At 46.3% G+C, this 11913-nt stretch overlaps 1 protein-coding gene across 1 annotated transcript in view; it reads left to right on the forward strand.

Moving 5' to 3' along the window:
• dis3l (DIS3 like exosome 3'-5' exoribonuclease) overlaps positions 1-11708 on the forward strand; it is a 13681-nt gene extending 1973 nt beyond the window's left edge. Inside the window, exons 2-18 of the mRNA XM_014032125.1 lie at positions 460-610; positions 1356-1484; positions 3047-3182; positions 3384-3551; positions 4673-4751; positions 4827-5006; positions 5080-5249; positions 5316-5477; positions 6427-6677; positions 6751-6843; positions 6918-7206; positions 9064-9299; positions 10155-10309; positions 10382-10551; positions 10629-10774; positions 10846-11017; positions 11087-11708. Coding sequence (XP_013887579.1) covers positions 460-610; positions 1356-1484; positions 3047-3182; positions 3384-3551; positions 4673-4751; positions 4827-5006; positions 5080-5249; positions 5316-5477; positions 6427-6677; positions 6751-6843; positions 6918-7206; positions 9064-9299; positions 10155-10309; positions 10382-10551; positions 10629-10774; positions 10846-11017; positions 11087-11401 — 3002 coding nt within the window. The 3' untranslated portion in view covers positions 11402-11708. The remainder of the gene's footprint in view (positions 1-459; positions 611-1355; positions 1485-3046; positions 3183-3383; positions 3552-4672; positions 4752-4826; positions 5007-5079; positions 5250-5315; positions 5478-6426; positions 6678-6750; positions 6844-6917; positions 7207-9063; positions 9300-10154; positions 10310-10381; positions 10552-10628; positions 10775-10845; positions 11018-11086) is intronic.
• Positions 11709-11913: the final 205 nt, after the last annotated feature.

Genomic DNA, 11913 nt, shown 5'->3' on the forward strand with positions numbered 1-11913 from the left:
AATATAATTCATGAAATACAAATACTTCTTAAGTACAGTCCTTTGATTTGAATGATTCTGTCCTGATCCTAGATTATTTTGAGTCTGTGAGAGATGAAGATGAGTCAGAGTTTCATTAATATCGTTTCAATAAACAGAGACCAGAGAGTTCCCCTTTGATGTCACTTCCTGTTTCACTTGGACTGATCCAAGTTCAAAAGAAAATCTGCCATTTATGTGACAAATGGGTAAAAATCACATTTTATGCCAGGTTTCTTATATAAAATGTGTTTTGACTTTTAGTATTTGATGGACAGGTGACAGTCACTTTAAGTAAAGTAAAGTATTTGTACTTAGTTACTTTACACCYCTGCCAGTTCATCTGATATTTTCTAGCAACACAGACTTGATGCAGCGTTAATAAAACAATATAAAGCATGTGTGTTCATGTGTGGGAATGACCCAGTCCTCTTCCAACAGAGGGAAAGGTTCTGTCTGCTGATGTGACCCACTACGTGGTGCCAGATGTGGAGGTGGTGGTCAACTTCCTGGAGGTTCTGGAGTTCAGGGAGCTGCAGGGCATCGTCTTCACGCAGACCGCCTGCCAGGCTCTGCACAGTAAAGGACGCAGGTACCAACAAGCAGGACAGACGTTGTGTTTGCACCTGAAAGCAGGTCCTGATGCAGACGTTCTGCTGACTCAGCGTTAATCTCCCTGCTCCTGTTTCGGACTCACCTGGAGAGGACCGTAAACAGAGAGATCCACCTGACCCCGGCTTCCRCTGCAGCTCGGGTTCAGCTTCTGCTGACTCACCTGAAGGTGTTGCATGGTTAACATGAGGAGAATTCATTTTTGATGAAGTCAGGAATCTGCTGGAGGTTCTGCTGATGCAGCGTTTTTATTCAGCGCGCACAGAAACAGCAGCTGCAGCACGGTGGAACAGTGGTTAGAGCGGTTACCTCGCAGCTGGAAAGTTACATTTTCACCCTACAGACCAAAAACATTTCATTAGGAAGTCCTAAAGGTCCCTGGAGACGTGTCCAGGGTGTCCCCCGCCTCTCACACACCGACACCAGAGACAGTCTGTGCTGTGAGACTTCCTGCAATAAGACAAGATTAATAATGGAGTCATTCTGCTCCTGTTTAGTGTTTTAGCTTCAAAACAAGATCAGAAACAGTTCTTGTCTGGATTAGAGAGTAGGACTGGGTTAGATGGACGTTTCAGAGAGTAGGACTGGGTTAGATGGACGTTTCAGAGAGTAGGACTGGGTTAGATGGACGTTTCTGAGAGTAGGACTGGGTTAGATGGGTGTTTCAGAGAGTAGGACTGGGTTAGATGGACGTTTCTGCAGCGTTCTGACTCGTGTCTCTGCAGGTACTCCAGCCGTCTGAGGAACCTGCTGAAGGACCCTCGACACGACTGTGTGCTCTTTGCTAACGAGTTTCAGACGTATTCATACTGTCCACGAGAGAAAGGAGAGAGCCAGGAGGCGTGGCAGACCAGGTGAGTGCTCTCAGGTGAACCAACAGACTTTAAACCTGTAAAACAGCTGAAGTTCTGATGTTCTTTGAAGGAATACATACTGAGTGCCACCTTTACATCATCTAATGATGAGAGATGATCTGTTTGACTCTCACTTATTAACYCAACATCTGTAAAACTGTCTGAGTTTGAGCCTTTTGTGCTTCATAATGTCATGTTTCTATGGCAAACATCTTCATTTGAGCTAATTCCTAAAATACAGGTGTCTCCTGCAGGCTGAGCTAAAAGCTTGAGCTGTGAAAGGGTCAGCAGCATGTCGGTGGGCTCCGGTCCTTCCCCCTGGCTCTGATGTCAGTCAGAAACGTCCCGGCAGCTGGTTCACGWGAATGTTTCCCAGCCTGCTGCGTGTGCCTCAGCTGTGATTATAGACGTCAGTCAAYCCTGCAGGAAGTGAACAGTTCTCCTGCAGGGTTGACTCGTGTTCTGTGATGAAATGTGTTCAGAACCTACAGCTCTGTTTGATGGAACCGTTTGACAAATATCTGCTGCACAACCACGGCTGCAGGAAAAAAAAAACAATTTCTAATAATTTCTGACGTAATCGTGCGTTGCGTAGCCTCGTCTGGAGTAATCACTCGTTGCGTAGCCTCGTCTGACGTAATCACGTTGCGTAGCCTCGTTTATTCGCATCAAACAGTCGAGAGGGAAACTAGATGGAAACAGTCTAGATTCAATTTTTATTTAATTTTTTGCGAATTTTGAAAAGTTCGATAAAAAATCTACAACTGGATGGAAACACGATTACTGTAGAGAAGAATCTGATGTTTCTTTAGATTATTTTTAGTCTCCATCAAAGAGATGAAGAAAAGTTAAAGTTTAAATAATTTTGTTTCAATAAACAAAGACCAGAGAGTTTATTTTATTAATGAGTTCCCCTCTGATGTCACTTCCTGTTTCACTTGGACTGAGCCAAATTTAAAAGAAAATAGGCCAGTTATGAGACAAAATGGGTAAAATCGTGTGTATTATGCCAGTTATCTTAAGAATAAAGATGATTTCTTTGACTTTTTGAATTTGAAGGATAGACATGTCACAGACACTTTAAACTGTGGAACACCAGAGTCCCTGTCTCCAGTGAAACCAGTTCTACATCAACATGGACCTGTCCACACGGACGAGACAAATGTCTTCTGGAGACAAGTTTAACAGTTAGATGAGACGAAGATGACAGACAGAGACAGGAAGGATGTTTGGAGGCTTTCAGACCTGAGACCACTGAAGCAGCTGTCRGGCACGGTGGTAGGAGCTTCATGCTGTGGCAGCTACCTCCATATTCTTTCAGGACGTTTTAAAGTTGGACAGAGTTGGGTCCAACGGGACAAAGTCTGAACTTGTCCCTGAATGTTTAGACTGTTGATRGAAGAGATGTTCTCACAGGGAAACAGTTGTCCAAACGTTTGGAGTTGTTGCTGCACAGGTTGTGTTCTTTATGAATAAACGTGTCTTTGTGAGATACGCAGGTCGTTTTATTTACAGTTTTTCAGTCGAGCTGTTTGTTTACGCTGCTCTCCGTGTGTTTGCAGGTGTGTGTACTCTGCTGCAGTCTGGTACTACAACCACCTGGCTGGTCTGATCAACGTTGTGATGATCACAGAAGACACAGACGCCGTGACGCAGTTCAGCAGCTTGAACTCTGGAGTGTTTGTCGTCTCGTTTCAGGTGAACGGTTTCACTGAGATCACATCTGATACGTTTGACAACACGTAACACAAGTTTAGTTTAGTTTAGTTTAGTTTAGTTTAGTTTAGTTTAGTTTAGTCTAGTCTAGTCTAGTCTGGACCTCCCTGACCCTCAGACCGGACTCTGCAACCAGCAGCAGGAACAGTCAGGATGAACTGTCTCGTTTTGTTCGTCTCCCAGGACTATTTGCAGAACTTCTGGCCGGACCTTCATGCGGCTCATGAGCTCTACAGCTCCATCCGTCAGGCGCTGCAGGAGAAGGAGGCTGAGAACTCCCAGAGGGAGTTTCCAGAACATCTTCCTGCTGAAGTCCTGGAGGCTGGAATCAAATCAGGACGCTACATTCAGGTACAAACCTGCCTGCCTCATGTCTCTGCAGAAATGATGGAAACAAACACAGTTTAGTGAGATGCTTTGTTGTGCAGGTCAGACAGGCTGCAGCTAAGATCAAAAATACAGATTCTTAACCCATGGGTCCAACTGTGGGCCACAGAGGGCCGTGGGACCTCATTGATTTTGTAAAAGGTGCAATACACCTTTTCACCACTAGTAGCAGTAGTGCACCACTCAGATGTTTAACAACTTTTTAATATGTAGAAGAAGAACCTTAGAAACCTGCTGAGAATGGAAACTTATTTTAAATGAAAAGTAGAAACAAAAATGAAAGTAACTCATCAAAAACACCAAAGTTTGTCACTAATATGAAGAGCAGCTTCTGTTTTTACCATGTAATATTTTAAAAGTTCAAAACATTATCAAATACATAACAGATACAGCTATATTTTAATTTGCACTTTATCAAATTAACTGTTGTAGTTTATTTTTAAACATTTTGAATGTATTTTAAAGAAACTTTAAACTTGTCAAAAAGCTGTTGTTACTGATATTGTTTGTCACTAATATGAAGAGCAGCTTCTGTTTCTACCATGCAAACATTTTAAAAATACTTTATTTTTATTTGTACTTTATCAAATTAATTTTTACAGTTTTTATATGTTTTAAATTAAACATAATTTTATTTTTTGGATTGTCTGTTTTTGTTATAGTTTATGTTAAAAATATATATATATTTGTGCTGATAAGCCTGAGTGGTCTGTGTGGGCAGGTTACAATATAAAAATGTTTGTTATAATCATGTCTTGTGGTTATGTGACAATAGTTTAACTTTTAAACTGTAAGTGTATTTAATTTAGTTATAATGTAAATACAGTACAAATTAAACCAAGATTTATAATAATTATCATTTTGATCCATACATTAATAATATGTGACTGGGCCTCGTACCTCTTTATGTTCAACAAATGTGGCCCTGAGGTCAAAAAGGTGAAGAAGCTCTGATCTAAAACAGAAAGTTTTGATCTGTGTTGAGAGACGAGACAAAGAACCTGATAAGGTTGAAGATGAGACAGTTTGATGGTGAATAAAGTGATTTAATAAATGAACTTGTCTCTTTGTCTCTGTCCAATCAGGGGACTGTACATGTGAGCAAACATCGAGCACAGAACCAAGCTCTTATCGTCAGAGAGGGTTTGTCCAACAAGAACCCAGGTACCTGTGAAGTCCAGGTGTGTTTCCTCCTCACTCGTTCCTCTGTCCTGGGTGAAATGCTCTTCTTGTCCTCAGATCTGGGTGCAGGGGTGCTGSTGTTTGGTTCTAAGAGCCGTAACAGGGCCGTTCATGGTGACCTGGTCGCAGTGGAGCTGCTGCCACGGGACAAATGGAGGGGGAAGGTCACGGCTCTGACTGAGGGACAGGGGGACGAGAAGACGGGGGAGGACAGCCAGAGTAAAGCCATGCCCACAGGTGGGACCAGACCCTCTGACGGTCATCAGAACCACGTTGACTCRGTGTTGGACTGAACTCTGGGCGTCCACAGGTCAGGTTGTGGGGATCCTGCAGAGGAACTGGAGGGACTACGTGGTGACGTTCCCCTCCAGGGACAGGACTCTGTCTCAGAGCAGGAACTCCCAACGGATCCTGGCCATACCCTGGGACAGACGCATCCCAAAGATCCGTCTGAGCACCCAGCAGGCTGACGCTCTGCAGGTCTGACTCTCTTTTATTTTCATTGAGTTTCAAACAGCGTGAACGTGACCAGCTGTGTCCCCTCAGAACCACAGGGTGGTGGTGCGTATCGACTCGTGGGACAGCACGTCTCTCTATCCTAACGGCCACAGTGTGCGGGTCCTGGGTCCAGCCGGAGACCTGGAGACTGAGATCCAGACCATCCTGACAGARAACTGCATCCACGTGCCTCCGTTCTCCGAAGCTCAGGTCAGAACCGTGCAGGTGGTTTTACTTTGCTGTTCTGGACACAAACAGAACCTACGACTGGAAGGAGTCCCTCTAATGCTGACTCATCAGTTTATGTACACAGCTCCAGTTCACAACAAACACTGTTCAAATCCTCTAAATTATATTTCTATCAAGTTTTAGTTTTTTCTTTAAGCAGTTGGAGTATACTTACAGGGTTCCCTCAGGTTCTTCACATCCTTGAAAGTTTGTGAATTAAAAAAAAGGATTTCAAGAGTGCTGAGAAGCTCAGTCATCCAGGAGGGACTCAGAGTAGAGCCGCTAGGACACGCTGGAGGGACTATGTTTCTCAGCTGGTCTGGGAACACCTTGGGATTCCCCCAGAGGAGCTGGTCCAAGTGTCTGGAGAGAGGGAGGTCTGGGTCTTCTACATATAGGTCAAATTAATCACTGCAATAAAATAACTTTGTTTTTGTCACTTTTACAGTGGATTGCATCAACTCTGTTACATCCAGAAGGGAAACTTCACCAAAGTGAAACATAAATCTGTGGATCTGTGTTTGATTACTCTGCCTGGCTTTCTCAAGGACCAGGATGTGACACAAAMATCTGAATTATGGAACTGAAAGTGAAAGTAGTCAAACTGAAGTTTTAATAAACCAAAAACACAGTTTCAAAGACAATTAATTCAGATACAAAACTTTAAATTCAGTTTCAATTTATGTACATTCARATTCAATCTGAACAATTCAAATTCAGTTCCTGCTGGAACAAGATTTATCTCATACAGACGGAGCACATTATTTCTTTTATATCCTGATGATAGAAACTCTGCAGGTGTTCCTCAGGACTGTAGACGTTTCTCTTGTTTCTGTTCTGAAGGTTAAATTCTCATCATGACTTCAGCTCTGTAGGCCACGCTCAGAGAGCTGCAGCAGTTTGATAAAACATTTCTGTTCCTGTGATTCAGCTCAGAGAACTGCCGGTGAACTCTCCAAAGAAGCCGTGGACGGTGGATCCGGCTCAGGTGGCGCAGCGGCGCGACCTCAGGGACACTCACCTGGTGTTCAGCGTGGACCCGCAGGGCTGCGAGGACGTGGATGACGCGCTRTCGGTGCGCAGCCTCGCAGGTGGGCAGCTCCTGGAGCTGGGGGTCCACATCGCCGACGTCACTCACTTCGTCCCGGAGGGGTCGCTGACCGACCTGGAGGCCAGGAGCAGGTGGGCCACCGGCACCTGCAGACACTTTGTTTCTGTCGTCACGTTCTGAGGTGTTGCTCGCTCTCACTCTCAGGGCCACCACCTACTACCTGGCTGACCGCAGGTACGACATGCTTCCAGCTGTGCTCAGCTCTGACCTGTGCTCGCTGCTGGGGGGCGTGGACAGGTGAGTGGACTCAGTGTGTCTCCTGTCAGAACCTCTGAAGCCCCTCAGCCTGACAGGTGTCCCCTCGTGTTCAGGTATGCCATGAGCGTGGTGTGGGAGCTGGACGCTCAGACCCTGGACGTCACCCAGGTGTGGTTCGGTCGCACGCTGATCCGCTCCTCCTACCAGCTGCACTACGAGCTGGCCCAGGCGCTGCTGAACGGGGAGGAGGCCCAGGTACCAGAGCTGGCCCGGCTCGACCCCGAGGAGAGGAGCGTCAAGCTGGCTGAGCTCATCGAGGCGCTGGAGACGCTGACCCGCGTGGCGAGGCACCTGCGGGCTCAGAGGGACCGAGGAGGAGCGCTGGAGCTGGAGGGGGTGGAGGTAAGATAAGATAAGATAAGATAAGATAAGATAAGATAAGATAAGATAAGATAAGATAAGATAGAAGTTTATTGATCCCACAGTGGGGAAATTTGAACATTACAGCAGCTTAAAACAGTGGAGCTGCAGTAACAGGCTGCCTGCCGTGGCACCAAGGAACAAAGAAAAACTGAAAACCACACAAGGGAAGATGAGTAAAAAAGCAAAAACATCATATTATATCAACACTGTGACACACTATGGTGTTTATGAAAAAACCTCTGCATAGAGCAAGTTTATWAGCCAGAGGAGTAAGTGAGTTTAGGGGGRCCTGAAGAATMCAGTCCCCAAATCCAGCGTAGCCATAGTTAAGAAATATTGATGGAACTGTTCATTTCTGTGCAGCTTACAGCCTGCTCTGGAAAAGCAGATTAAACGGGCGACAGGAGGGGGGAAGGTATGGTGGCAGAGCCTTGTCGACACATCCAGCCAGGAAGATTTTAGTCAACAGATCCAAGGCTGTTGTCAGGGAGATCCAGATTCTGTAATCAGTTGTTTWGGGAACAGAAGAGACAAGCAGACGACACAATTTTCCATCTGCTTTAGASTTCTGCTGGTACTTTCAAGGTGGCGAATCCAGTCAGGCAAATAATGTGGACAAATTCTGCCGAGCCGATCTATCAGCTTCCTCCAAGATCATTTCCATCTGGCCAGCAAAGTCCAGGGACCACAGCCGGCCYGCGACCCTCAGTAGAACCACTWGCAGACCGAGTCCAGCTYGCTCAAGGCACAATGTCCAAGTTCTGATAGAATACGGCCATCCTTCGAGTTCGTCAGTCAGCCAGGAGATGAAAAGTCACCGACGCTGTTTTGTAGAAACACCAGGAGACCACCAAGYCAATCTGTAGAATCCAGTGATCAGAGTCCAGACATAAATCCAGAACAGAGCAGAACGGAGGTCCCACCTTTGACATGTCCTCYCATGGAAGAAGAAAAAACTTTGTTCCAAGAAATGTATTAAGAGAMCAGATAACCAAGTCCATAAAAATAAAAATATCCATAATTTCTTATTTCGGATGAAAAAATGTAAAGAAGCCTCCAAGCAGCAAAGCAGGGAAAAATAAGGAAGGGCAGGAGAGAAGGAAGAAGTGTCTTACTCCTCCGAGAGCAGGAAAAAAAAAAGATTATTGATAGGCCGACCCAGCTAACTGAGGGGTTAGTGCTGGAGAATGAGGAGACTATTCATTTGTGTTAGCATCAGAGTGGCTAGCAACTAGCAATGCTAAACCCAGCTTATCCATGCTAGTCACTAGCCTCTCCAATGCTAAAGCTACCTTATCTTTGCTAGTCACTAGCCTCTCCGTTGCTAACACAAATGAATAGTATCCTTCTCATTGGCCAGCTCCAGCCTCTCAGTTAGCAGTGTCAGCCTATCATTAATCAGATCAGTAGCTGGTTAGGAACAGATATTACCTCCTGCTACAAGGATGTAACAACCACTGGTTGCACATTAGTCTTAATTTTAGCCCTCATACCGAGCCATAATCTGTAGACATCCAGAGTGACTCAGAGCTGCACGGCAGTTTCAGACCTTTTCTTGTTTCTCTGAGGAGAATAAATATCTGACTCATGTTTTCTTGTTTCTCCTGCTAAAGCTTCAGACAGAAACAAACACTTCCTCCTGAAGGTTCAGTGAAAACAAACTGAAAATCTTTGTAACAGTCTTCTGCCTGCAGGTCAAAGGTCACGGTTTTATCAAATGAATTTGGTTTTCTAATGTTTTTAAGCAAAGGTTGATTTGAAGAACTCTGGGTTTTGTCAGAGACGACTGTCAGAGCTGGAGCTGTTSTCACTCACCTGCTGGCTCCTCCCCTCCAGGTGAGAGCTCAGCTGGACGAGGACAGGAACATCACGGCGCTGGTCCCCAGGCTGCCCCTGGAGGTCCACGAGACCGTGGCAGAGTGCATGATCTACGCCAACCACTGGGTGGCCCGCAGGATCCAGGAAGCCTTTCCACATCAGGCCCTGCTGAGGCGCCACCCGCCCCCCCGACAGGAAATGTTCAGCCAGCTGGTGGAGACGGCCAAGGCGGGGGGCTTCAGCATCGACACCAGGTGACCCAGTCTGATCACACAGACTGAAAACTTTTATCTGGACCCCCCCACACCCCCATATTTTCTTTACTAAAACCTCTGTAACTTTGCTCCAGTTCATTTTAKCAGCATGAAYCTTTGTACAGGTGATGTCCACAGGTGGATTTATGGTTTCCAAGAGTTTTAGCCTGATTCATTATGGTTTTAAATGGGTTATATACTGTTTAATGGAAACATTATTCAGGTGAGAGCGAAAAATAAATTATATTCCATCCTCAATATCTTTAAACCCACAGCAGCTGTTTTAATACTTCTGATGAAACCTCCCAMGTTTAGCTTTATTTTAATACCAGGATGCTGAGAGACACTGATTATATTTCACCTGGGATTTAGAGAAAAACCTTCAAGAAAACCTCTTGTGGCTGAAGAGGTTAAAATAACTGAGTGATATTTCAACATTTCTTAAAGTCCCTGTCACACTTTAACATTTTAGACAACTTGTGAAAATGTTAAGACATCTACATTGAAGATGGAATTTAATAAATTAACTGGAAGCCTCTTTTGTGCATACGGTAATGTTAACAAATGGATCACATTTAAAACTTTTATTAGTAATTTAGACATAAATTTATAAGTTGTATATTGTGACAGGGCGTTATAGAGAATAATGTTTTTATTTTTTATTTGGTTGCACTTGTTAAAATGAAAAMCATGATTGATAATTTATTGTCATTTATTTTGGGGACCATCAAACTATAAGTCTCAGACCCCTGAGGATCCTGGAACCCCACTTTGAGAACGTCAGAATTAAAGGAACTTGTAAACCAAGCTGCTGACGGGTCAAAGTTCATAACCCCTCCCTCTGAACTCCTGCAGGACTAACAAGGCCTTAGCCGAGTCTTTGGACCGGGCYGTGGACCTCCAGGACACGCTGGTGAACCGGCTGCTCAGAATGATGGCCACCCGGGCCATGTCCCAGGCCCTGTACTTCTGCACTGGTTCTGAGTCYGAGGACCAGTTCTATCACTACGGTAAACCAAACCCTGCTGGTCCCGCTCAGGGTGACGGGACAGAAACTGAACCTGTACAGTTCTGATCCTCAGGTCTGGCTCTGGACCGGTACACCCACTTCACATCACCGATCCGTCGCTACGCCGACGTGGTGGTTCACCGCCTGCTGAGCGCGGCGCTGCAGGCTGAGGAGGGGGCGGGGCTTGTTAAAGGCAATAAGGACATGCAGGAAGTGGCTGAGCACATCAACAGCAGGAACAGGGTGAGAACAGCTCTTTGGTTCCTGCAGGTCAAAGCTGTGGTTCCTCCTGGACATCTTGTGGGTTCTGGTGTTGGCAGGCAGCCAAGAGGGCCCAGAACTTGTCCGTGGGCGTGTTCCAGTGCCTCTTCTTCAAGGAGCGAGACCCTCAGAATGACCCACGCTGCGTGTCCGACGCCATCATCTACGCCATCCGAGACGACGGYGTGCTGGTGTTCGTCCCCGAGTGAGAGCTCAGCTTTCTTCTGTGGATGTTCYGGTTCTGGTTCTGGTTCTGACAGCCTCTGATCCGTTCAGGTACGGTGTGAGGGCTCCGGTCTGCKTGAAAAACAAAGACGGCCAGGTGGTGTCGGTGGGGGCCGACGGCAGCTGCGAGTGGCAGAGCGGCTCGGTCCGCCGGTACTCGGACCACATCAGCACCAGCTCCAGCTGCGGCAGCGCCACCTTCAGGCTGTTCGATCACATCACTGTGAGTCCGAGCTCATCCTGACCAGGTTCTGATCCGAACAGGCTCACAGACTCACTGTTTCCTCCACAGGTTCGTATCTCTGTCCTCTCCACCAACTGCCACGCAGACACCCTGCACCTGGAGGTGGTCCGCAACATGCCGCACCTCAGCGCAGCGCCTCGCCAGTCCTGCTCGCAGAACCAGAACCACATGGTCCAGGAGGTGGTGCGGCTGGCCGAGGAGGCGCAGGAGAAGGCGACGCAGGAGAAACCCAGACTTTCCAAAGAGGAGAGGGAGTTCAGGCAGAGCAGGACCCCCAACCTGTACTCTCTCCTCCAGGAGGTCCGAGAGCTGGCCCTGATGGACCTGGAGGTGGTCTCACAAACCTGTGCAACAACAACTTAGAGCAGGTCTGAGGCTCAGACAGGACTTCCTGTTTACTCCACATCAACGTAAACAAACAATCAGGACTTCCTGTTTGCTCCACATCAACAAACAGAATCATTTCCAACAAGGACCGGACTGAGAATGATTCACAGCATCGAACATGTTTTGTTTTTAAAATAAATGGACGAGTGTGAAAAGAATCAAVTTTAAAGAAGTTTTAAAGATGGACGCTGTGAGTTGTTTATTTAGTGACTTCAGAGGAGGCTGCAGATGTTTGCAGACAGGAAGTTGTGTTAAAACTAAATAAAAACAAAAACATCCATCAGTCCATCCTCTGCTGCTTATCTGTGGTCAGGTCCAGGAGAAACCCAGACCTCCTGCTCCAGCTCCTCCTGGAGGACAGATCTCACCAGAGTCTGAAGTCCTGCCATTCTACAAAAACTCCTCTGTCAGAGCACAGGTGTGTCAGAGCACAGGTGTGTCAGAGCACAGGTGTGTCAGAGCACAGGTGTGTCAGAGCACAGGTGTGT

The sequence above is a fragment of the Austrofundulus limnaeus genome, unplaced genomic scaffold (genome assembly GCF_001266775.1).
Source record: "Austrofundulus limnaeus strain Quisiro unplaced genomic scaffold, Austrofundulus_limnaeus-1.0 Scaffold1379, whole genome shotgun sequence".
Lineage (NCBI taxonomy): Eukaryota > Metazoa > Chordata > Actinopteri > Cyprinodontiformes > Rivulidae > Austrofundulus > Austrofundulus limnaeus.